This window comes from Lygodium microphyllum, chromosome 9, assembly GCF_053477565.2.
Source record: "Lygodium microphyllum isolate KBCC chromosome 9, Lygodium_microphyllum_v1.1.10, whole genome shotgun sequence".
Lineage (NCBI taxonomy): Eukaryota > Viridiplantae > Streptophyta > Polypodiopsida > Schizaeales > Lygodiaceae > Lygodium > Lygodium microphyllum.
In genome coordinates this window covers 116,694,402-116,721,458 of record NC_141143.1, presented here as the reverse complement: position 1 = coordinate 116,721,458, position 27,057 = coordinate 116,694,402, and the positions used below count along the sequence as shown (strand labels likewise).

At 41.4% G+C, this 27,057-nt stretch overlaps 1 protein-coding gene across 1 annotated transcript in view; it reads left to right on the top strand.

The window, feature by feature from the left end:
* Nucleotides 1-1,512: 1,512 nt before the first annotated feature.
* LOC148031465 (ubiquitin carboxyl-terminal hydrolase 7-like) overlaps nucleotides 1,513-27,057 on the top strand; it is a 71,587-nt gene continuing 46,042 nt past the window's right edge. The window contains exons 1-9 of the mRNA XM_087685005.1: nucleotides 1,513-1,668; nucleotides 2,170-2,315; nucleotides 4,995-5,030; nucleotides 5,120-5,230; nucleotides 22,984-23,084; nucleotides 23,639-23,762; nucleotides 23,861-23,923; nucleotides 24,015-24,085; nucleotides 24,254-24,304. Of these exons, the coding sequence (XP_087541131.1) occupies nucleotides 1,659-1,668; nucleotides 2,170-2,315; nucleotides 4,995-5,030; nucleotides 5,120-5,230; nucleotides 22,984-23,084; nucleotides 23,639-23,762; nucleotides 23,861-23,923; nucleotides 24,015-24,085; nucleotides 24,254-24,304 (713 nt within the window). The 5' untranslated portion in view covers nucleotides 1,513-1,658. The remainder of the gene's footprint in view (nucleotides 1,669-2,169; nucleotides 2,316-4,994; nucleotides 5,031-5,119; nucleotides 5,231-22,983; nucleotides 23,085-23,638; nucleotides 23,763-23,860; nucleotides 23,924-24,014; nucleotides 24,086-24,253; nucleotides 24,305-27,057) is intronic.

Sequence of the window (27,057 nt, the reverse complement as noted above, 5' to 3'; positions counted from 1 at the left end):
CATGAAAGACAATTTTATGAGATGTCAATTGTTTGAAAATAGTGTTGAACTCCAAGCTCCCTCCTCCATGTAGAGATCAACGAGTTTTTTTTAGCATAAATACATGAGGCTATACTTTCTTTCTTATATAGGTATTCAAATATGTTTCTTTCTAAGCAATGGTATCCAGATATAAATATATACTTTATTTCCAAGCAATGGTATCCAAATATCAAAGGAGCCTGAAATTCTTGAAAAAATGATATTTTAGCACTCCCAAAGGCATATGAAATTTGTTAATATTTTCTAAGTATTCCCACAAAATTTTAAGCATAAAATAGCCATTAGAGCCCAAACGCATATAAGTTGCATTTACAAATCCAACCTAGCCAACATAATCACTTTAAATTGAGTATAATGTTGCATGAAAAATCCTCCAATATAATAGATTTATTTAAATTAGTATGCAAACAAGAGCTGAAAACAATACGGGAGTCATCCAGTGGGTAGTTAGCTAAGATTTAAACCTCAATGTAATAAGTAAGGGAGGTGCTTTTAAAGCTTTTGGCAATAGGGCATTCTTTTTTCATACAATGACAGAGATTGCTCAAAATGGAGTTGTTTGGCTCTAGAATACCATTAGACTTTAGGTGAGTGCATTTCGGGACCCATTTGGTGCTTTTTATGGGATACAAACCAAAAGGGAAAAAATCACTCTCTTCTCTTTTCTATTTCTAATAAACACAATTAGAGTCTCTACTTAAGGCCTCATCTTGAGCCCCTTGCTTAAACCCTCTACTTGCAAGAAGCAAGCCTCTTCCTTTTAAGAGACGAGTTGTCCCCAGATTAAGTAGGCCTTGTGCTTGCTTACATTAAAACCATATACCAAAATCTATTTTCGAGCATCCAAGGCTAAGCTATTTGACTTGATTTACTCTAATGGTTGCCCAAATTAAACCAAATCAGGCAACGAAACCCCCTCGAATTGAACCTCAATTTGCTCAAGCACCTACTTGACTTAGATCTTGATCCCAGATAAAAGAATAGTACCTCTATTAAGGTGCAAGCAACGAGCATTTTCTCATAAAGTAAAACTATGCGCTTGAAGATTGGAAGTCAAAGAACCATTGCTTGATGCACTCCAGTGACGATGACACATTAGCTTGATAGCATTTCTTGCCTACTGCATTTGCTTGGGGCTTTCTCCTCTCAGTGATGCATTGTTGCTCACATTTACCACTTGTTCAACTTCTGCCACATCTTTCTAGGCCCTCTCACCACAAAAGCATAGCCCATCTCCATCGAAGCTCCATCATTTGTCATTGTTCATTTGCCTCTATGATCCTCTTCAGGTTGGGGGCTTTGGCCTCGATGGAAGCTTGCATGCATGTAGGCAAGAGGGGGGGGGGGGGGCATGTGTGAGCTTTGAGAAAGTTCAACAACCCCAAGAACAATCAAACTCTGTAGGCCCGCATGTGAAAATAAAAAAATAAACCTGCATTTTGTTAAGGGTGGGGAACTTGGAAGCAAAAAAGCAATCGGGTATTGTCAACATAAATTTGGTGCTTTATGTGTCTCTCTTTCCAAATACACTTCCGCGGATACAACACCGCTTCTGTAGGTGTACTCGTCCCGGGTTGCTTGCTACTTCGGCTGTGTGCATCCTATCTTGCGGCACCATGATCACCGGTAAGCTCCTGCGTTTTCTTCCTGTCCGGTATCGAAATTAGGGTTCCGCCTCTGCGTTTGCCGAAGATCATGAAGCTAGTGCATTTCCCTGCCTCCGATAGCTTGCGCTGATAATCGGACTCGAATCATGACTCTGAGGTTGAAAATGTTTGAATCGCTAGCTTGTTTTCTGCCATTGCCTGTGAGCTTTACATGCATACAGAGATTCCGGCCATGCTTTGATATCTGTTTCTTCAATGGATACACGAGCTTGACCTTTTCACCAGAGCTCCACTGATGTTTGTTTATTCAATCTTGCTTTTGCTGGCTTCGGTTTTATGTCGAAATGTGAGACCGAATACATAGATTCAGGCCATTCATCCTTTGACGTTCCTTCCGTCAAATGCATATATGAGCTCTACTGATAACCCTTCATTTAAGCTTGCTCGTTGGCTTCACTTTTATGTCAAATTGTGATACCGCTTATGACTCTGAGCTCAAGCGTGTCATCTTTGAATGCAGTGAGCGTCAAATGGCAGAAAGAGGTCTTTCCATCTGTGGAAATCGACACTTCGCAGTCTCCCTATGTTTTCAAATGCCAGCTTTTCGATCTCACAGGCGTGCCTCCCGAGAGGCAAAAGATAATGGTCAAAGGCGGCCTGCTTAAGGTGCTTCCCTTTCCCGCTTGGGCAGAACCCCAATGCAAATGCTATTGCTAGATTACTAGAGAAAGCGACATAGGCTTGCTTTATTGACTGGGTATTATAGCAGGTGACTAAACTTGGAACTCTGCTCATTTTATTACTTCGTTTGATGAAATAGACCACCATGCAAATGAATCTAGAAATGATTTTCTTTTTTGATGTTCACATGCAAACTTGGTGTATCAGGTTTAAAATGGTTGACCACCATACTAATAAAAATGCTAGGAATCAGCGGAAACCAAAATGGTTGCATAAATGATTTCTATTGAGTGAATATGATCGGGGTACGATTCCATTAATTTAAAGTTATATGTGGGCATGCATGAGCATGTCACAAATCAAGTGCTCCAAGTTGTCAGAATATTAGTATTCTTACATAGGCAAGGCTTTAAGCTAAATGGATGCTTGGTGTAAGTGTGCCTTACAATAAGTGTTGTTGCTGCAGTTGGGTTGGTAGCCATTATTCATAATTCCTTCCCACATGAGGAGGACTTGGGTTCCTTTATGTGTTAATAAAAGCGAATCTTCCATACTAACTTGACTAGATTAATGAGTTTACCATCCACATTGAGTTCTATAAAGGGGTTGGGTGCAACTTTCTACTTGTCATTGATGATTTTAGATGCTCCTTGTAGCTATTACCATGAAAAGGGAGAGAGCATGTGATATTGAGAGTAACATTATGGGTTTGGTTGGCAAAATTGATCATTTTTCCAATCATGATCCATTACATTGGCAAATGAGCCCTATATCCTTCTCCTCTAAGTAAAATGCCCATGTAGAACAAACTATACACATGATATGGCATAAGCCAAAGAAATAGAATATAGAAATATATAATGTTGGACAACAAGGTCGCCTAATCACCGTTTGTGATCCAAGGCAAGCTTGATACTTCACATAAAGAACATGTATCATCTCGATAAAATTTACATATTAATTAATCTAATTTGTTTTTTCTTTTAAAACTTAGATATTTTTTTGAATAGTAGATTAAAGATGGCCATGGTGGACCCATGCAATGGACTAAACGAATATAGTACACACTTTCGCCTATATGATCCAATTGGGTGCATGCAATCAAAATTCAAACGTATTAAGGACATCTTTGTATACAAAAGAAAAAAGCCTTGAAGTTTGGATTATATCCGTGTGAAAACAAACAATTGCAATTAACAAGATGACTTGATCACGGAAAGTTTTGTAGATTAGAAAGTTTAGAATGCATATATATTTGTAAATAAGCCTTAGATTGGGATTTTGATATTTTTTCGTTTGTACTCAAAAGGATGTCTCATATGATATCCATATGGTAGGTTCCTAAATTTTAGGAGATACCTAGCTTTTAGAAGCCTCTAAATAGTTTAAAATGACTAATCTCAAATGATATTTAATTCTTTCAAAGATTTAAGAAGCATCTCAATCTTAGGTTCCAAATATCTTTTTGTTTTTGTGTGTGCTTTTTTTTTTGGTTTTGTCTTTTGGAATTTGATTTCATTTAAGTCCTCCTTTTTTAGAAAAGTTGAGGTGTCAATAAAGAGCTAGCTCTAAAAAATCAAAGGTGAAAAATGTTTGAAGCTGAAAGTTAAACTAATAGATGGAAACTTTGGCTCAATGGCTAAGTAGTAAAATATAGGGGTTCAAACTTAACTTTAAGACATTAAGAGGCAACCATGATTTGGGCCATAGTCCAAGACATCATCATTTTATCGTTTTTAGCTCTTTAGCCTTATATCTCTTAACATGAATAATTAACAACTTATTGAAACTTGTCAAAAGTATTAATTAGCTTGTTAACAAACAAGCTCATTGCTACATTTAAGCAGACTATAAGTTGTAAACTCTGGCATTAGTAAAGATCTATGAGTTTGTGTCTGTGTACGAAGGATAATTTAAGAAGAGACAAACTCAAGGATAAATACTAATAAGGAGGGAATTGGGTAAGCATAACATTTTATGCAAGGTTGTAATCATATTGTAGAGCATATTCACCATGTCTTTGATAGGAACAATATTACTAAAGTGCTTAATCCACAATTTCCATGGTACAAACATGCCAAGCTGCAAGAGTGATTTTTTAAATTGGAATTCCTAGTTTGAATCAATTTATATAGTATAGAAAAAATCAAACTTTTCCCTTAAGCAAGCTCACCTTTTTTATTAACTAAGTTGTATTAGGTGCCCCTTTCAAACTTGGCATTGTATAAGATTAAGAACTAATATCTAGTGTGCAAATCAAGTCTTTCCAATAGAAATCAATAGTGGACTTACAATAAAAATATTAAGGCTTTTATACAAATATGCATGTGTGGGTTATCACGTGTGTGTGTTGTGTGTGGACGCGTGCATGGGTGCACATGTGAGTGGGTATGTGTCTCTTAGCAATAAGCTACTCTATCCCATGAGTTTATCTTTTATTTATTTTCTTTCTATTTTTGTGGCTACTCTATTTGTGTATGTAAATTTTATAGATAGATAACAAATTTTGTAGTTTGTATAAGTAGAGCTTTAAGTTCATGCCTTCTACTTATTATATTTACATTTTCATGGCTGCTCTATCTTTGTTTATAATTTCTATAAACATGTAGCCAATTTTGTAGATTTGTATAAGTTCAACTTCAAGTCTAATAAGCTTTTATGCAGGATGATGCAGATTGGACCAAACTTGGTATCAAAGAGGTACATTAGCATATTTTGATCACTCTTTTTATAAAAGCTGCAAGGATATCAATAGTAAAATTATAAAACTTATTGAACCAACTCCTCAGGGTCAACGACTAATGATGATGGGAAGTGCTGGTGAAATTCCTCAAGCACCTGAAAAAGGCCCTATGTTTGTAGAAGATCTTCCAACAGAGGAGCAAGATCATGCAGCCCAGGTGCAATCTAACTTTTCTTTTTCATTCTCATGTTTGACTTGATTATTGGCATTGTTGGTAGTCTTGTGTGAAATGGGTTTTGTCTTGACATTTTTCATGGACATTTATTTTCTATAAAGCAAAAAAAGGTCAGAAAGCAAGTAGAAGGGGGGAGCCTCGGGGGGAATGCAAGGTTGGAAGGTTCACAAAAAATGTTATTAAGATGACAAGGCCAATAGTACTTGCACATCTTGCCATATTCTTGGCATGTACATATGACATAATGAACAAGTGCCAATTTATGCTTCAAATGTCTACATGTTGTTTGTATGTGTGTATCGATGACCTAGGAGACCATGAGTTATAACCATCTACAACTTGATCCAATTGTCTGGGAAAAACAAAAAGCAAATCCTAACTAATATAATCACATGCGTTAAATGCACTTAGTTTCCCAGAGACTAAGCAAAAAATACATGGAGTGGGCAAGGGATACCATGAAGATAAATATTATTCTTAGAAATCCCTCATTGATCGATGTCTTGTAGTCTCAATCTTGTCTTGTGTGGAGAAGAATTTGGGGCCCTGCTCTAGCAACATCTAGCATCTAGCTTGAGCAATAATCTCCTATATCCTCCCATGTATGTGTCACTTGATGCATTGGTTGAGATCTTCGTTTTTTTAATTTTGAGAGAGAGAGAGAGAGAGAGAGAGAGAGAGAGAGAGAGTATACTACAAATAATAAAAGTCCCACGACTAGAAAAGGAAATAAGAAAGAAAGCTTGATGTAGTATTTACTTATCCCAATATCTTTCTCCTCCAGTGTTGTGGCAAGTGATCTAGCGTAGCAAGGTTGGGTAACTTGACAAGACTCTCCCATGGTGATGATGATAATTATGATTTTTCCTTTTTTTGGGGGGGGGGGGGGGGTGGGTTTTGTGTGTGTGGCTTTGATGGCATGGCCATCTGTTCCCTCCACACTCTCATTCATCACCTATAGGTTCTGGTGGAGGGGGGGAGCCGTTGCCTTTGCCTACAAGGCATTGACTCATTGTTGTACGCATCATTCTCATATGGATTCCATTTCTTGAGCATTCTTTTGAGTTCTCTTCTTTGTAGTGTTCTTCTATGTTTTTCTCCTCTCTTTGTGTGTAACAGTTTATTATAGCATGTGTTTTTGCTTCCATCGTTGCATCCACTTTTGACATAGTACTAGATTTCAAGATCTTCGTTTTGCGTGTTGATTGCTGCTGATTACAGATCTTCCACTTGCTTTTGCTGATCAGGCGATTGTTTGTCATTGCAAATCATTCTGTTTTTAGTGGTACAGATTTGTGTTTGCTGCATTTAATGCAGCGCCAACTTGCATTTTCGATCTGCCTCCCATGTGTTGCTCAAAACGGCTCCTGAATTGTTGATGAGGATGGCTTTTTCTTGTCAGAGTGAAGCAGTGCGGAAGCGTATGACAAAGACAAAGAATGAACAGAGAGAGAAGAGAGAGAGAGAGAGTGAAACAAAGAAAATCTGCAATGAAGAATGTTGTATAAGGATACAGACATGCATACCGGTACAAAGAGTATTTCTGCGCATGTCTCCACCTCGAAGATCTCACACTCGGTGAACCCCAAGGGCAATCTCCACGGTCAGTAGCGTGAAAATTTGAGAACCCAATTGCAAAAGAGTGTGGAGACTAGGGCTAGTAAGTAGGCCACAAATAATACATGAAATAATGCAAGCCCGTTGCATTAAATGTAGCTGATTGGACAGTAATTGTCCGACCTGCATAGTGCAACTTGTTGTAGATTGGTTGACTTGCCACGTGTCCCCTGTTGCCTGCTGATGTCAGTTGCTCACCCCCTCTCAGATCTTGGACACGGCAAGAGGCTAAGGGATTTGGAGTGCTGTTGAAGTAAAGCTCGAGGAAGCGCCTTTGTAAACAAGTTTGCAAGGTTGTCCTCTGCCTTGTAGTAGACTAGGGTAATAGTCTCATTAGGATCTTCTCCTGAATGAAATGATATTGGATCTCAATATGCTTTGTCCAAGCATGAAACACAGGGTTCGTGGCCAAGGCAATGCAACTCTCATTGTTGCACTAAAGAACAATAGGACCTCTCTAGGGGCAGCCATCCTCCTCCCAGAGCTTGCAAAGCCACACTGTCTCGTATGTAGTAGAAGACACCACTCAATACTCTGCTTGAGTCGAAGATAGGGCAATCGTGGGTTGCTTCTTGCTGCTTCATGAAATAGCACTAGCACCCAAGGTAAAGCAATAACCTGTCGTGGACCTTTGATGATCCACATGGCGAGCCCAATTTGAATCACTCCAACTTGTAAGTATCAAGTCTGTAGCACCTGTACTTGTTGGATAATGGATCCACATTGCCAGCCGAATCTGAATCACTCCAACTTGTAAGTATTAAGTATGTAGCATCTGTACTTGCTGGATAATAGATCCCAAGATCAGGGTCCCTTGTAGGAACTGCAAAATCCTTTGAGCAGCTTGCCAATGCACCATCTTGGGTTTACTCATGAACCCAGTCAACGCACCTACAACATAACATAAGTCAACATGAGTATTGAGAAGCAAGATCAAGGAGCTAACCAACCGCCTATAACGGGTAGTATCCGCAAAAGGAGAATCGGAATGAGTTGTGGCCTTCCAATTCGGGTCCATAGGAGTCGTAAGAGACTTGTAGCCCTCCATCTCACATGTTGTCAAGAGCGCCTGTACATACTGCTGTTTGAAATTAAAGATCCCTCTTAGAGTTTGATATATCTTGTGATTGAGAAAGAAATGAAGAAGTCCCATATTCGTCATCTCAAACTTCTCATGAAGTGTTGCCTTCGTTTGCTTGACCTTCTTATGATCTGCACAAAAACGAGCAAGCTCATTAGAAACAAATTCGCCGCCCTTATTCGATCGTAAGGTCTTCATTTTTCGACTTGATTGGTTCTCCTCAAAGAGCAACCAATCTGTAAAGTTGGAGAAAGCCTTTGACTTTAGCTTTGACAAATAAGCCCATGTCATCTTGTTGTAATCATCCACAATGAGCATGAAATACAAGCTCCCTCTAAGGGACTTCGTCCTCATCAGCCCACAAAGATAAGTAGAAACAAGCTCCAAGGGTGAGGAAGATTGCCTCTAAGCCTTGTTGGGAATAGCATCACGAAATTGCTTCCCATGCATGTAGGATACACAAGGTTGATGACTCACCACAATATATGGCAAACCTTGAACAAGCTGTCCCTTAAATTCCTTCCAAAGGTAGTTGAGGTGGCCAAATCGAGCTTGCCAAAGCTCGGAATGAGTTTGAGAGGTAAGAAGAAGAGAAGTCAAGGTAGAAGAAGACCACAATTTATAGACTCCATTCTCCTCATAATGTGAAGCACGGACTTGTCTCGATCGACGATCAAGAATTCGAAAAGAATCCACATCAAACTCGACTAAGAGGTGGAGGGCACAAACCTTGTGTGCCGAAAGTAGATGGTATCTCAAGGTTAGCACATAAAGCACCTCAGATGTATGGGCACCACCTTGCCCATTTGGAATAAGATGCATGTTACTGTGTTCTTGAATAGGGATAGAAGAACTTTCACCAGTGAGAATTTGGCCATGCGAAGGCCGCAAATGAGCAACACTTGCTGAAGAAGGAGTTGTGTCCCATGAGGCACCACTCTCAACAATCCACTCGAGTGTATGGGGCTGTCAATCACCTCCAAGTGGAGGAAAACAGCCGATGAGGGAGCAACTACCGCTTCGGAATCCTTTGAAGATTTCTCCTTCTTCTCCTTGTGGGAGCAACCCTTCTTCCAATGACCTATCTTGCCACAGATGTGATAAGTGGACTCCTTTTCCTTGTCCTTTGATTTGTCCTCCTCCTCCTGCTTTTGGTCCTTCCCCTTCTTTTGAGAGGACTAACCAACCAAGGCCATAGGAATTGCTCCTCTTTTGATTTGTTCCTTTCAACTGCTCCTCTTGGTCCAAGACCATAGGAACCAACTTGTCCCATTGAAGAGTCTCAAATTGCCCTGAAGCAATCAAGGCGGAATAAAAGCCACTAAAACGGGGCGGCAATTGTGAAATAAGAGTCATCGCCATGTCTTTAGAAGTGATCACCTTCCTTGCATTTTGTACCTGCATATGAAACTGCCTTAGCTTGTTAATATGCTTCCGCATAGAAGATGACTTGTTGACACTCATGGCCCTTATCAGCACATCCAAAGAAACTCGTTTCATGATGGTCATTCGATTATACATCTGATCAAGCTCTAGCCATATTTGCTGGGCCATTGTCAAATGCTTGATATGAGAGATAGCAGCTGTAGTGCATGACAGAAATAAAAATGAGCGGATGCGAGCATTTAGTTTGTCCTAATGTGCTTGAGTCTTTACTAACTCCAACTTATCACTTGAAGAGAGTCTAGACTCGTCATTCCAAGAAGGGCGATCAATCACCTTTGTAACAAGCTGCGCCAAATCATAGGACTGCAAAATAGCAAGCATCATAACTCGCCAGATGTTGTAATTCTCGCCTTCAAGCTTTTGATCTAATGGAGGAGCTGGTAACATGGGCTCCTTCTTGTCCATGATCACTTGAAATTCAGTCTCAGTCTCAGAAGACATCTTCATCTACTATGCCTGTACAAAACACAAAAAGCTGTCCCCTTTGATCATGTGAATGCAGACTGCTAGGGCTTGTTGGGTGTAAAGGCCCTTTACGCGCTCTCTCGTGTATATATTACTTCACACATGTGAACTCACCCTAGCGGGTGTAAGTGTACTGTACCCCAAGTATAAATACATTCTTTTATTCTTTGTGTGTACCACATTGGTACACACCTATTGGTCGACTCACTCTCACTGTTCAACATTGTTCAGCTGAAGGTCATTGAGCTCCTCGATTAATGTGCCTGCTTTTTGCTCTCTTTCTCTATTTGCTTCCGCTTCAACTCTACAATTTGGTATTAGAGCTTGACAGTCCAAGCTGGTAGATGTGACATGCAACACTTGTAGTTGATAGGCACAAGCAGCACTCAACAGTCGACAGGTGCAGGCAACACTCAACTCATAGTTGACAGGTGTAGGCGATAGCTGCAGCCACAGGTGAGAGGAAGCAGTCGCAGGTGAGGGGAAGCAGTCATAAGTGATAGGTGACAGCTTCGCGATAGGCGCAGGTGAGCGAATTGTCGACAGGCGACTGCTACGCGACTGAAGATTGCCACGTGATGGGTGATTGTGGCGTGTCGGGCGGCTGGAGGTCGGACTGCACGGATAACGGACAAGTCACGTGGCCGCACGATGGACGGGAAGGTCAACGGCCCCAATATTCCTTTTTTTTTCTTTCCTAAAATAAAAAATCTTCAGTCTGATTTATTTCCCCTCATGTGCGTGTTCATGCGAGCAAGCACAGAGCACGAATTTGTGCCAATTTGCTCCATAAAATTTGGGGCTTTTTCCAGATTTGGGGCCTGACACATATTTCAGTGACTTCTAAACCATAAATTGCAGACATTAGTGCACAAGCGTCGGAAATTTTGGGGATTTTCAAATGCAAGTGAAAATTTTACTTGGTTGAGCCAATTTCTTGGAAATTCTGCATTCTTGGACCCTGAAATTTGGGGCATTTGCAGAAATCGTGAAATTTCTGCAACATTAGCCCGTACTTGATGCTCAGGAACATGTATTTATGCAATTGGAGCAGATCCACTGCAGAAATTTTGGGCTTTTCACATTGGTGATGTATTTTGAGTCGTTTTGAGACTGGACAGTGAAATTTGCAGCAGATTCACTGCTGAGTGGGAGTCTTTTGAGTTTTGGATGCTTCAAATGTTGAAAAAGGGCAGCTTTTATTGGTACATGTATTGCTGAATACTCACTATGCAGTGAAATAGTGGTAAATAGAGCATTTGGGTCATTGCATTTGGGAATTTTGGTGATGTATTACTGAAGTGGGAGTTGTCCTTAATGCAAATGTATTAGATTTGATTCGTGCATATGCTGTAATCAGTACTTGAGACTGAAATTTGCAGCTAAACATCTGCTTCTTGGACACCTTGGAAGTACAAGAGTGTGTACTTGTTGTTACAATTCATCAACCTTGCTATTGGCTGAAAGCTAGCAGTCCTTTATTGCAGTTGTGCATTGCTGAAGATGGCTGGTAGTGCATATACGTCTGACACAAAGAATCTCTTTGAGATTCGTAAATTCGATGGCAATGGTTTTGATCTTTGAAAAGATCGTATGCAGGGTATACTCTTTCTAAAGGATTGTGATGATGCTTTAGAAGAACATAAGCCTGTTACTTTGTCAGATGAGGATTGGGCTAAAATGAATAAAAAGGCCATTACTTACATTAAAATGGCCGTTATAGATGATATCTTGGTTGATATAAAGGGGCTTGATATTGCCTATGTAGTTTGGGAGAAACTCAAGGCTACTTATGAAAATACAACTCCTATTAATCAGATACGTCTCATGCGGAAGTTGGTCAACTTGAAGCTTGATGAGTCCAAGCCTGTCTCAGAGCATTTGAATGCTTTCACTGGTATTTTGAGTCAGTTACAGGATGCAGGTTTGCGAACTTTTGATCCTAAATTGAGGGCTATCTTCTTGCTCATGACCTTGCCCGATTCATGGGAATCATTGGTTGTGTCATTGAGCAATAACCCCACCTTGACATTTGATGGTGTGCGTGGTTCTATTCTAAATGAAGAGATTAGACGCAAGGCAAGTGGGAAAAACAATGGATCAGCCTATAATGTAAGAGGAAAAACTGAAAAAAGATATAATGTTGCAAATAAAAATAAAAATCGCAGCAAAAGCAAGGAAAAACAACAAGATGTAACTTGTTATCAATGTGGTCGCAAAGGGCATAAAAAGTCCGATTGCAGGTAATTTAAAAAGGAACAAGAACGCTAGAAGTAGGCTAATGCAAAAGGCAAAAAGAATGACAAGGATAGCAACTCTATCCCTAAAGACAGAAAAAGCAAATGTGGTATCTAGTGTTGTTATTGAGGAAATAGAAGAGGATAAAGATGCTGATTTGCTGGTTGCATTTTCGGATCCGCTTGCTATGACAGTGGAGGACATGTATATCACTAAAACATATGTGATAGATGCTTTGTTGTCACCTCATGATGGTTTGCCACAATCGTAGATTGTTGACATCGGTGCTTCTTTTCATGTAACTCTATCTGTGGAGTGTTTTTCTACTTATGCAGAAGGTAATCTCGGAAAAGTCTACCTTGGCAACAATCATGCATGTGATATTGAAGGAATGGGCACCATACACCTGGCTCTAGAAAATGGTCAGAAATTGATTCTTCATGATGTTAGGTATGTACCTGGCATCAAGAAGAGTAGATTTGGTGTCTAGCGACTACTCCTCTGGTGTTTGTAGATTTGGAAGATATCTTACCAGTTTTCAAGCTTCGATGACTCAGAGGATGAGCCTCTTTCTCCTCATTCCTCTGAGCGGAGACGGGATTATCAGGAGTTTCGTGATCGACGACAGGAGGAGTCTCCTCGTACTCGTCCTTCTTCAGTCCATTCATCTCAGAGGGTTCCATCTACCGTGAAGGTTCCATCGGCCCCATTTTGATGTTTTCTATAGCTGCCTCATCACTTCGAGGATCTGCGAGAAACTCCTATGTTGGGAGGAACTTTCCCCGCTTGTCTTAGAGCATGACGAGCGTCTCAGAGAGGTGGGTGCCAGTGGCTCCACCAAGGCTTTTACTGTAGGTACCGACGGAGGCAAGAAGAAGAAGCAATTGAAGGAGAAGGCCAAGGATAAGAAACAAGAGGACAAGAAGGATGTGAAGGAGAAGAAGCCCAAGTGCCCACATTGTGGGAAGGGCACTCATCCCAAGGAGAAGTGTTGGCATAAGTACCCCCATCTGAAGCCCAAGGAGAAGGACTCGACGGCGGCCCTAGCTACGACAGAGTTTGCTTTTGTGCATGTCTTTATTGAGGAGGATACAACCCTAGCTTCTACCACTCAGGAGAAGCCTTGGCTTGTGGACAGCAGAGCATCTTCTCATATGACCTTTAGGACATTCGTTCGAGCGGGGGTACTGTCACCATTGGTGACAACTCTATCGTTCCTATTTGAGGTGTATGGACTTTACCTTTGTTTTCAGACAGGCGGTCTTCTTTCGCCAAAGTGCTTTATGTACGTGGTTTGGGCTTTAATCTCTTGTTTGTGCATGGTCTTACTCAGCTAGGTACTCGAGTCGTTTTTACCCCGGATGCAGTCACAATGGAGGATGATTCTACAGGTGATGCTCTTTGGACAGGTACATAGGAGAGTGGGCTCTACAAGCTCACAACCTTGGCTGCGAGGGCTTCCCACGAGCTTGGGCTACTTGGCATGCTCGTTACAGGCATCTGAACCTTGATGTGATTCGGCGAGTTTCGAGGAGAAAGATGGTGGAGGGGCTTCCAAATTTCCCTCCTCTTCACACTTTATGCCCCAGTTGCTTGAGGGGCAAGCAGCATAGGCAACCTCACCGAGAGGTTGCTTCCAGGACGGCTTCTTCACCGCTTGAGTTGGTTCACACCAACCTTTGCGGACCGATGGACACGGCCTCCCTTGGGAAGGCCAAGTATTTGATGTTGATTGTGGACGACTTAAGTCGTTATGTGTGGCCTTATTTTGAGTACAAGAGCGAGGCATACTCCTGTTTCTACGAGTGGAAGGTGTTTATGGAGACACAAACTTCTTCCAAAGTTCGTGGCGTTTGAGCTAATCATGGTGATGAGTTCACTTCTCACCTTTTCTCTCAGTTTTGCAGGGATCATGGCATTCGGGTGGAGTATTCCCATCTGAACACACCATCAGAGAATGGTGTGGTGGAGCGTGCGAATCGGACCATCGTGGAGATGGCCCGATCCATCCTGAAGCATAGGAGTCTTCCTCATTCCCTTTGGAGTGAGGCGGTGGCTACGGCGGTGCATATACGCAACCGTTCTTCGACTTCGGCATTGCAGGACATGACTCCTTTTGAGGCTTTCTTTGGGAGGAAGCCTTGCGTGTCTCACTTTTGCATCTTTGGATGTGATGCTTTTGTCCATGTGGACAAGAAGAAGAGGTAGACGAAGCTCGACTCTAAGTCGAGACGGCTTACCTTCGTGGGCTATAGCACGATTATGAAGAGATATTGGCTCTACGACCCGACGACACGGAAGATTGAGGTGAGTCGGGATGTGGTTTTCGACGAGGCTTCAGCCTCCAAGGATCTGCTTGATGGTTCTCTTACAGGTGCTTCTTCGTCATCGACGGACCCTCTCCCACCTTCTCTCCCTTCTTTTCCTTCCAAGATGCCTCTAAGCACCCCTCCTTCTTCGGCTCCTCCCCCTCCTTCCTCTGTATCTTCTACTTTGGCTTCCCCTCCCCTTGTGGCGGATGCCACTCCTTCATCGAGTACTTCCATCCCTTCCGCCTATACTCAGGTATTTTCTAGGGAACCTCAGCCGTTCGATGGGGAGCCTTCTTCATATCAGGAGGACCTACCCTCCCTTGGTGAGGGGGAGTCCCTCTCACAGACAGGTGCTTTGCAGGTTCCGCAGGCTACTCTGTCTCCCTCGCAGCAGGGGGAGTCTCCTTTGTGGTATCGCCGGCTTATGCAAGGTTAAGGTGTTACTCACTTTTCTGTTTCTTCTATAGGTCCATGTATATCAACCCAATTGCAAGCCCGACGGGATAGTTCACTTTGTCTGAACTATGCTCTTATGTCAGATTCTTCAGGATTCCGAGCCTTCCATTGTTGAGGAGGCTCTTTGCACAAGATGTTTGGAGACATGCTATGCAAGCAAAGCTCGATTCCATCGAGCGAAATCAAACTTGGGAGCTTGTACCGCGTCCCAAGAAACGGAAGGTGATAGGTGTGAAATGGATCTTTAAGACCAAGTATCTTGCAAATGGTTCCTTGGACAAGCATAAAGCTAGGCTTGTTGCCAAGGGTTTTGCACAGCAGGCAGGATTGGATTACTTTGAGACTTTTGCTCCTACAGCTCAGATGTCCACCATTCGAGCTATTTTGGCTCTTGCTGCCACCATCGTTGGCTTGTCTACCAGATGGATGTCAAGTCAGCCTTTCTGAATGGCATGCTTGAGGAGGAGATCTATCTTTCTCAGTCTCCAGGTTTTCTTGTGCAGGGGAAGGAGGATCATGTCTACAGGTTGCGGAAGGCCCTTTACGGCGTGAAGCAGACTCCTCGTGCTTGGTACCAGAGGATTGACCGCTTCTTTCTATAGAGCGGTTTTCAGCGCTCCGATCATGACCCCAACCTCTACTTTCGAGTTGCAAGTGACCTTTGTGTTTTACTGATCTTGTATGTGGATGATCTTATCATTACAGGGAATGACACTCAGGAGGTGGATCACACTCGGTCTATTCTTCGACAGGAGTTTGACATGACGGATCTAGGGATCCTTTACTTCTTTATTGGTCTGGAGATTTATCAGCTGGCCCAAGGCATCTTTATCTCGCAGCACAGGTACATCTCCGAGCTTCTTTTGGAGTTTTGTATGGCCGAGTGTCAGCCTATTTCATGCCTCATGGACCCTGAGTCCAAGCTTGCCGTAGCTGGAGTTCCCCTTATAGATGCTACCCCTTACAGGTGCCTTGTTGGCTCTCTCATTTAGCTTGTTCACACTCGGTCGAATATTTCTTTTGTGGTAGCTTTGTTGTTTTCTTTCATGAAGACTCCTACACAGGATTATTGGAGGGCAGCCTTGCATGTCCTTCGGTATTTGCAGGGGTCTCGATCCTACATGATCATGTATGGAGAGGGGGTCACTCTTTCTGGATGGAGTGATTCTGATTGGGCAGGTGATGTGGATTCATGACGATCCACTACAAGTTATGCTTTCATCCTTGGATCCGGTGCTGTCTCTTGGAGCAGCAAGAAGCAGCCTACTTTGGCACTTTCTTCTAGAGAGGCTGAGTATCGGGCCTTATGCTTGACTGCTATGGAGGCAGCTTGGCTTTGTTGTATGATCGCGGAGATTGGCTTTTCACAGATAGGACCTATGGAGTTGCGCGTGGACAACCAGAGTGCCCTTGCTCTGGCGAAGAACCCGGTGTATCATGCTTGCACGAAGCACATTGAGGTTCAGTGCCACTATTTTCACGAGCGGATCGTGGATTCGGAGCTGGCAGTGGCCTACTATCCCACGGCGGACAATGCGGCTGATCTCTTTACGAAGCCTTTGCCTCAAGCTTCTTTGCTTCATCACATGCGGCTGTTGGGTCTTCAGACCCTTCTAGGATCTGAGAGGGGTTGTTAGCCTGCCTTATTTCATTGTCAGTCTGTCATCTCTTGGTTGTGAGCTCCTGTCAGAATCTGGCAGGAGACAGAGGAGCTCTGTTAGTTTATGTGTTGCTGATTCCCTTCTCAAGTGGCTACTTGCCTATTTTGGCCCCTTTATGGGCTGGCGGCCAGTTTTAGGCTAGGTCGGCCAGTTTTGAGGCTTGGGGGCTACATATAGCAGCCCTCCCATCAGTCCTATCACTGTCGTGCAGATTTCAGCACTCTCCCTCCGTTCCCACTCCGGCATTGATGTTGCCACTGTTTCCAGCCTGATCTGGTGCCCTCACTGATGCTCCGGGCTGCGTGCAGGGACTGATCAGTCCACAGCTTTGTATTCAGCATTCATCTCAGTCAGTGCATATTTTCTTCCTTGTCTTTTTGCTTTCTCTCTCTCTCTCTCTGTGTGTGTGTGTGCTTGTGTTTCTTCTACCGTTGCGCACTCTCACATGGGCACCATACACTTGGCTCTAGAAAATGGTTAGAAATTAATTCTTCATGATGCTAGGTATGTACCTGGCATCAAGAAGTGCTTGCTTTTGGTGGGCAGCTAGACAACAAAGGTTACTTCACTACTTTTGGTGGTGGTATGTGGAAAATACAGAAAGGATCTATGCTAGTCACTAGAGGTGGTAAAAAGGGGACTTTGTATTATCTCTATTGCAAGGCACTTCATGGAAAGTTTGTTGCAGTTGCTGAAGTATAGTCACACATGGAGTTATGGCACAAGCTTCTTGGACATATGAGCCAAAAGGATATGCAGTCACTCTCTTCACTTGGAAGAGTAGATGGAAAAAACTCTAAGCTTGACTTTTGTGATGATTGTGTTTTTGGTAAACATGTAAAGAGTCCATACTCTCATGAAGCCTCTAGGAAGGCATGTATCTTGGATTTAGTTCATTTTGATGGTTGCACCATGCTAATAAAAACTCATAGTGGTTTACGTTATTTTGTGTCTTTTATTGATGACCATTCTAGAAAACTAAGGGTCTCCTTGTTTAAGCAGAAAAGTGAGACATTGGATGCTTTTAAAAGGTTTTATGCATTGGCTAATACTAAAAAAGGCTTAAAGTTAAAATGCACAAGAACAGATAATGCGGGAGAGTATGTATCTAAAGAATTCAAGAAGTTTTGTGATGACAATGGGATTAAACGAGAGCTTACAGCTCTTTACAATCCATTATCTAATGGTGTGGCTGAGCGAATGAATCGCACGTTATGTGAGAAGATTCAATGCATGTTGTCCACAGCTAATCTCTCGCAATTGTTTTGGGGAGAGGCACTTAAAATTGCGGTACATATTTGCAACCGATCTCCATATCGTGCACTTGAAAGCGGCATCCCTAAAGAGGTTTGGTCTGGCCAACTTGCTTCATATGACCACTTAAGAGTCTTTGGTTGCAAATGCTATGTACATATACTTGTTGATAGGAGAACCAAACTTGACATGATATCTCATAAAGGCATCTTCATGGGTTATGGAGATGAAGGTGAAATGGGCTACAGAGTTTGGGTTACAAGCATGAAAAAGGTGCTACGCAGCCAAGATGTGGTATCTCCTTGACCTATGCATGCCGTCACCTATGGATGAAGAAGTTGAAGGCCCAGTGTTATCACTGTGGTAAGAAGGGACATTTGCGCAAGGATTGCAAATAGTTAGTGGCTTCGAGAAAGAAGAAGGAGAAGATGAAAAGCATGGTCCTAACTCTTCTGCTGGGTTATTCTCTTTCTCAGACTCCAACTCGGGTCCTTCGGCCAAGGCAAAGGCATGGACAGGGTCATCTTCTTCCAGTTGTATGAAGGGCTTATAGCTTCAGAGAGGAGTGATAGAATGAAGAAGTTGAAGGCCTAGGGTTATCACTGTGGTAAGAAGGGACATTTGTGTAAGGATTGTAGAGAGTTGATGGCTTCAAGGAAGAACGAGAAGACAAATAAGCAGGGTCCTAACTCTTCTGTTGAGTCATTGTCTTCCTCAGATTCCGACTCTAGCACCCACAACATTCTCATGGTCCTTGGCTTGTTACCATGAAATAATTGCCATGTGCATTGCTAATCGACGGTGTACATTTGATTAACAACTTAATCAAGTGCTATTGGGCAAGATTAAAGCATCTCAAAATCTCACACCCTCGTGACACTTAAATTAGTTATAAACCATACACACGAATCATAACTGCTGTCAGAGCATAAGGGATGTATCCACATGCCAAAACCCAACACTGTTTTGACCACTAAGGCATTGTAATGCACACAAACATTACCTCATAGCAATGATGCACCACATGATAGTCATGTAAAGTGTACATCGGTTGCAAACCTCATGTAACTTACGCAATTATCCTTTTTTTGCATGACCTGTAAATATACATTGCATACCATTTTTGTATTCCATACATGCCTTGCAAATGCACATCACATCCAGTACATGATAGTGACCTTGCAAATGTATAGTTTCAATCTTCAGAGTCTAGGTGCAAACCATGCCATATGTATATTGACTCGGAGTGACTAGTACATTGAATAGTGATCTCAATGGTAGAAATACTTTCAGCACATAGTATCTTGGATGCAAACCAAGTACATCTTAGATCCACCACATAACCCGATTGTCCATCCCTAGGGGAGTGGAGATGCAACCTCCCCCTTGAGCATCAAGTAATACTTTGGACCTTCAATGCTTTGTGGAACCTGAGAGAGCTTGATTCAAAATTGACTCTAATAGAAACATATCAAGATAAAGTGTATCATTGAGGATGATTTGCTATGTCACACTCCTCCATCTAGTTGCATTCTGTTATAGGTAAAACAATGCTGAAACTTCACTAAGCACATGGAAACTTTACCTCTAACTTTATTTGCCTCAAAACCTCCACTAGGTTCCAAGCCTTTTTTCCTCTTGAGCATTGCGATGCTTTTTACTTTCACATTTTTGTAATTCCAACTTAACTAATATGCAACATTATATTGAGTTGACTAGCTCCTCATGTGTACTTGACATGCTAGGAGCACCAGATGCATTAGGCAATATTCTTATTTATATACTTTGGATCATTGCAATGTGATTCTATATGGGAATTTACATACTACCAGCCATATCAAGATACATTACGATAGAGCTTTGAGCACATGCTTAAGCTTACATCAATACTCTCTATTTGATATGACTTTTTGAAATCTCTTTCCTAAACATAGTGGGCTATATATATGCATTGCAAAAACTTGCCTTTTGCCTTGGTATCATGCCAACATTGCTACACACGGGGTTATGCATATTACTAGTCATACTCGGATACATTGGGCCTTGCATACCATGCATTGGTTACTAGCTGCTTACCATAAGAAGTTGTGCCATATATCCTTGTATGCAGTCTCGGACCTACCATAGCATGGAAACTAATGCTATCACCAAAGTACCATGGCTGCCCCATCATTGCATGCATGCCTTGTTATCCAAAAAACATTGGATTGACACTTCCAAGTTAGCCTTGCATATGTATCAGTTACCCCATTGGCATCATTTGCTTAATGCTCACTACCCACATTTGGAACATCATGCTATTGTATTGGCTCTTCCTTCAGTACATCTTGCTGTCTCGAAGCTCTCGAAGATGATTTCTTTTTCTTGCCTTTGTTGCCCTCTTTTAAGGGGTACAAAAAGCGCATGAACTAAGGATCATTTGCCAGTTACATAAACATTTCAGTTGTTGTTCTCAATAGTTGAATAGTTGATTTTTAATTTAGTCATCAAATTCTCTTTCTCTTGTTGGTCATCATCTTCAAGAGACCTAGAAGGACCTACCTCTTGTCCAATTTCCTCATTCTCAGCTTGCTGTCCATGCTACGTGCCTTGTCTAGGATTAGACATTGCATTTTCCCCAACGCTTTGTGAATTCTCAGATTGAGAGGCATCATCTTTGCTTAATCCTATCTCACTATTTGAATACATTCTTGCGGTAATGCTCAACTGAATACAACTTCAGCTCTAGAGTAAAGTTTTTGACCTTCAATTAGGTGCCTTAGGTCCACCAATTCGAGGGAGTTGATGGTATCCTGGCAATGGAATTATTAAACCAGTCTTCCTTTCGTGGAGGGATGGTAATGACCTAATTTAACAATAATTATAGCAAGCATAAAATTCACATAAACTGAAAATGCAAATTTTACCACTTGAATCTTAGATAACGGATAGCCTATTGGCCCCAAAATTGCCGCCCCTTGTGGCATTTCTTTAACTTTTTTTTCAAATGGATAGAGTATAATTGAGGTCCTTTGATCTCCTCCGCTAATCCAAGTGCCACTTGCTGTCAAAACTAACTAGTAAGCCTCCAAACCAATTTGCCCCTTAGTTTGCTTAGGGATTGGCCTTCACCTTGCTTCTCGAAAGACAGATTCAGCCCCAAATCTGATATCGACTGGTTGGCCTTTTGAATCTTCTTGAAATTCCTCAATTTCATCTGTTGGAATTCAAGTTCTAGGTTCTTAATTCTAAGCACACATCCCGAGGTGGTTGTCAAACCTTAATTTTTGTTATAAATTAGGGTTTATAGCATAGATTTTCTATATCTCCACTGTTGATGACTCAAATGGTCAGATGTTGCTAAGATAACTTGAGAGATGAGACAAATCTCATAGTTTCATTGCGAGAAATGTTGAAACACTGTTGTCTCCTTGCTCAAACGGCCATGGAAGTTGTCACCTACAGTTTAGGACCATCAAAAAGACTGCTGGTCCCTCTTGTATGGTGTACCCTATCACTTATACCAGAAGGACCTTGGATTGTTGTCACCTACTCCTGGAGGGCTTCAAATTGCTGTCACCAGCTGTAGGAATGTTTCTTGGTGGCTGCAAATCACATCAACAGCATCTCCTTGCTTTCTAACAAACACCTCCTCTCTCACAGTGGCTAGAATAGACTTCCCCCAGCCCCCAAAAACTTTTTTCCTACTTGTATGGGCTAGTATAGCCAAGTGGCAGTTTTCTAATTCCATTTTCCATCATTATTCAACTTATGAAATTAATTTTAGAATATTACTTTTAAAAATCAATTAAGTAATTATTCTAGTCCGTAGAAAATTAATTCCACCAGCCAATAATTAAATTCGCTAGGCCAAATTGTTTTCCAAGTATCCTTGAGCAATTATTAGCCCTTAGGCTGATAGTAGTTAATAAATTAATGCCTAGTCTCTAATGTCACTATTGACATTAGTGGCCAATAAATTGGTCTAGGCCAAAATCTAAGACTAGGTACCACCTAGTACGTGTCAGGTATAACTTATTACAATTGTTGCCTTTGACATTGATTGATATTTTAGGGTCTTGGGTCCCACACTGTGAAATAATTAACTTACACCTCACATGTGCAAGTCATGTCAGCACATTTGATTAACTTTTAATAAAATGTTAAAGTAAAACAATAAAAATTCATGTTCTCATGACATTGGTTAGGTGTTGTTATCCTCGATATGGCTCCTCTGTGGCTTGAGGTTCTTCATACAACTCCTATCGCTGTTCATGTGTACGGGTTTATACTGCTTTTAGTGTTCAGGATGGGACTTTAATGAGGTCCATTTTTGTGCTAATAGCCATACAGTTTTTTGGGACTCTTTAAAAGCTATGTGTATGCCTTTTGCATGCTGGCTACACTGCGATTTGACACCCCTCTTCTCTCACTCTGTGTTTCTCTGAACAACTAACCTGCAAAATCATTTTCATGCCCTTCTTTGAAGCATTTCTACTTCTCTTCCTCCACTATTAGGCAGTATGTACTAGCAGAAACACATTTCCTTCCTGTGCATGTGCTGAGGCAGGGTGCTCATCTTCAATGCTCAGTTTGTCTTTAACTGTCTTGTGTCTATATTTGTCTTTTGCACGTGTCTATATCTGTCTTGTTTCTTACTATCCTGCAAAAGTTTGCAAGTCAATTGAGTTTGTCTTGTCAGTTTTAAGCCTATTATATTGTGCAGGGTGCTTATACATTGAAGTTGGATGGCTTTCTGGGAAACTAGTGAAGCTTTGTGGGGGGAATCATTGTAGCCATAGGTGCACAAAGTGAGCATGAGGAGGAGCTGCCTCTATGTGAAGCTCGTGATAGGGAGGAAGAGACTGACTGGCCTGGCTGGGCAGTCTGCAAGCTAGCCATAGAGCGATAGGGGGAGGGTGCATGTTTATCTATTCGATTCCTCACAACTCACCCGTCTTTTCGTGGCAAAGCAAGGTTTTTGTATGTTGTATAATGTATGCATTCTTTTGTCCTGTATTGCAACTGTCATTTATGTACCCACATGCCAGCACTTCAATTTGAAAGACCTCAGTAGTAGTTTTGAAGTATCATTCTTTTATAATCATTTAGAGTGATGCCCCTTGGGGTACTTCTATTCATGAGTTTAGGTTTCAATAGCAATTGCCACGTGTATAGACTAATGTTCATCCAGAGAGCTTGCTCAGTTTGACTTCTCTTTTGCAGGGTCATACAGCAGGGCTGCTTAACTTGGGGAACACTTGCTATATGAACTCTACTGTACAATGTTTGCATGCTGTTCCTGAACTGAAGGATGCCTTGCAGAAGTGAGTGCTGACAATTGTATGTTGTGATTAGTATTGTGCTGCTTGCATATATGATAGTCCATTTTCGTTTTCCTTTTAAAGGTTTGGCTTAAGCATGCACTGCATTTTTGACCCTATTAGTTGAATCAAAGTCTTTGTCTTTGTGCCAAAGTATGACTAGAACACACAAGTAAACAGTAGCTGGTGGATTTCAGACCTCACAGGTAGTTACTGAAGGAAATTTGTATTTGAGAGTTTGTTAGGTGCATGAGACACAAGTGCTTCCTTCATCTAGTGATGTGGATATGGTTTGGGTTTCTCTGAATGTGTCCTGCTTGCCTCCAAGTATTGTGAATGGGCAAGTCTCATCACAGTAAAAATGATGGGGATGTCAAAATCACTGAGTTTTTAATTTAAAACAAAGCTAGAGAAACTTTGATGGATTGAAAGTGCCTGAAATATATGGCAGTTGCAACTGGCAATAAAATGTTTACTGCATGTTTATTTTACAAGTCTGTTTCCCATTTTTCTTGGTCAAGTTACATTTTCCTGATGGCAGATATGGCTGATGACAGATATTCTGGGGGAGGTGCCAATGAACTGGATCCTTCATCTCATCTTTTAACACTTGCTACCCGTGAATTATTTAATGAACTTGATACAAGTCACAGGGCTGTAGCTCCTATTCGGTTTTGGACGGTCTTGGCTCTACCTTACTGCTTATTCGATTTAGTAAGCTCTGCATTGCTGTGATTTACTCGTTGAAATATCTTTTATTTGCGTGTTTTTCTAGACAGGTTCTGAGAGGAAAGTATCCACAATTTGCACAGCAGACAAATACTGGTGCATACATGCAACAGGTTCCAAATATTAACAAGTGATATCTTGATTTGCATCAAATGCAGGAACAAATATAGATGAAAGTTTCTTATGGTGTTTGTTTTAAATTAGGATGCTGAAGAATGCTGGACACAATTGCTTTACACTTTGTCTCAGCGTTTGCAGCCTACGGGTGATGGCAGGTACTTTCAAGCTATGTGCATACTTAAATTAACAGGCATAATGATAAACTATGGCAACTGTCTAAGCCAACTGTCATAGGACTTAGAAATTAGAAGCCAAATTGAGGTGAAACAACCTGTCTGATGAAGCTGATGCTCTGGATGTTGGATTGCTGGTCTAATATGCAGGTTATCTTCATCAGTTGTCAAGGAGCTCTTCAGCATTGAATTAACCAGCAAGTTTGTTCTAATACGCTCTTCTTCTCGAAAGATTTCCATGCAATCTGTTGGAGCTTTATGTTTCTATAGTGATATAGTTGAGAACTTTCAATAGGTGTAACTTTTTTATGAAAGTACTAGATGAGTTGCTCCTTGCGAACTGTCTCAAAATATGTTTTAAATATCCATGCTAGTAAGTTCTATTATGATCTTTTGGTAATCCATGAAAAACTGGTTCATAAATCCTGAGACAAGCATCTATGAGAAACTTGCAGATTGGTAGATTCCATTAACACTGCAGTTGTAAAGTGGCAAAATCCAGTTGACAGAGAGATGGAGAGAGCCACCCGAGCCATCTGACAAGAGGATGCTTAGGTCTTGGGGCCTGATTTTGTTTTTTATGATGTTTCTTTAAGAAATGGTTTGGAAACAAGCAGTGAGGTCTTTGCACACAATAGCTTCTGGTGACTATTAGGGGCTCAGGACTATTGTCTCTGTCCTTAAAATCAGCCTTAGTGTTTTGCAAGGAAATTGGTTGCATATGTTATGGAAAATTTTCTCCTGATCTTGAACTGATTTTGTAAGACATCTGGATGGCTTCATCAATCCCCTTCTTACAGTTCACCATTAAATTGGTGATGGCCTGCAGGAGCTTGAGGAAATTCAGGTTGCTAGTCGTAGTCAATGGAATAGGCTGCCATTTCTGAAGACATTTGATGCAGACAAAACTATCCAAGACTTTTAGAACATTGTCTAAGCAAACTATTTCAGAATTCACAGTTGACTAACTAGCACCCATTTACAAAAGGAGCAGTTTTTTCGTGGCTATCTCATTGTAGCAGCCAAACAGTCATAGCTCGGACTCTTTCAAAAAGAAAATCACAATGTGCGATCTGCATTTGGTGGAAATCCTTGAAATCAAAGGGATAATTAATCTGCAATGATTGCATGATCTGTCACAATGTATATAGAGTAGTGCTATTGAGACTTTTTATATTCAAATATTTTACAATGTGAGATCTGCATTTGGTGGAGATCATTTGCTGTGCAAAATCAAATTGACTTTTTCATAGGAGTGCTTTATCACTTCCTTGGGGGTCGTTAGTCCTGGTAGTTGTCCTCAATGAACACACATAGTAGTAGGCGTGGAAAAACCTTTAGTAATAGATCCATTGATCTTCATACATCCACTTGTCTATGTCTCTTGATGATTGTATGGTAGACTACTTGGTTTGGTTGAACTACTTGTGGAGCTCTTGTAACAAGTGGACATGAAGAGCATTAAGTATGTTGTAGAGCTAGATTTTTGATCTTTTATTTATCTTAGAGGTCCATGCTATAAGTTGGAAGTCTTTTGCTTGTTGGCTTTTCTAAGTGACAAAATTTTACTGTTTAGTTGCAGCCCCCTCATGATTTTCCTAGGGCTTCTCGTTGTCCCTATTGTAAAGAATCACTTGATAGCTCTAGAGAGAAGGTCAACAATTGCTAACAGGGTGCCAACTAATGGAGTGAAGGAATCAACAAAAACATAGTGTACTCAAGTAGTTGGGCTATTTATAGATGTGGATCCTCCCAAAGTTTGGGTGTTTGCTTATGGGACACAAATATTTTTAATAGAGTTTTTTAGCTCAGCACACTTGACACTCTCTTAGGCCCAAAATTGGAACTAGAAAGGGATTGCCAAGCATAGCTCAACCCATAATATGCTGATGGATCCCCACCCGAAAGTAGCGAGAGCATTGGCCGATGGCGCACATGAGCTGTCCATGAACCTACCATGACTATAGAGGTGATGGTTATCTCACCTGGGGAGCCAAAATGACCACCTTAGAGAGTCCAAGGCATTGGACAAAGGGTGGTTGTTGGTTGTGGAATGGTGCACTAGGACTTGTAAAGGCGATGAAATTGCTTCGAAAGTATCTTTGGCCATAGGGGAAAGAAGGGATGGTCGGGTCCAACATCACAAAATAGAAAGCTATCCCAACCACTCGTCCAAGGTGTTCTTGACGAGGAAAAGGTAGATATATATTTGTTGTATGCTGCCACAAGAGGTGTTGCCATAGAGGCCGCCATATGGACTGCCATGAATGTGGTGGATCTAAGTTGACCACTTGCTGATGAAGGAAAAGGGATACATATTCATTGATGCATGGTGATTTTCATCCTTGGATGGATGCTTGCCAAATGACACAAGTTTTTCCCTCATCCAAAGCTCTTTGTCCACAAAAATACAATGCCAATGCATGGGGTAATGCAAAGTATCATGCTCAAACAAAATTATATGCAGTGATGCCACTTGGACAATGCTCATATATGGGAATTCTTTCACTTGATGAATAGCCCTTGTGGTGGTGGACGAGTAGTGGAGGTTTAATTGTAAAGGACTAAAGTACAAGTGCAAGGGTGTGTTTACACCCGAGCACACATAAAAGGCATGGTGTCTCTTTATTCCCAACAACCTCCCATCTAAAGGCAATATGCTTGAAGGTTGAGATAAGAATCAGCTAAGTCTAAGTATGTACAAGGCTGAAATACACACGCTATCCAACTCTCATCATGTGTTGGCAATGAACAAACCGCTTTGTTGAAAGTCCCTTCGTGAGTAGATCTATAGGATTATCATGTGTATGTACCTTGACAAGCTCAATGCTTTTGCTGTCAAGTACATCCTTGATAAAGTGATACTTCATCTATATGTGCTTTGTCTTTGCATGAAAGACAGGATTCCATGCTAGTACAATAGCACTTTGACTATCATAGTGGAGGACATGAGT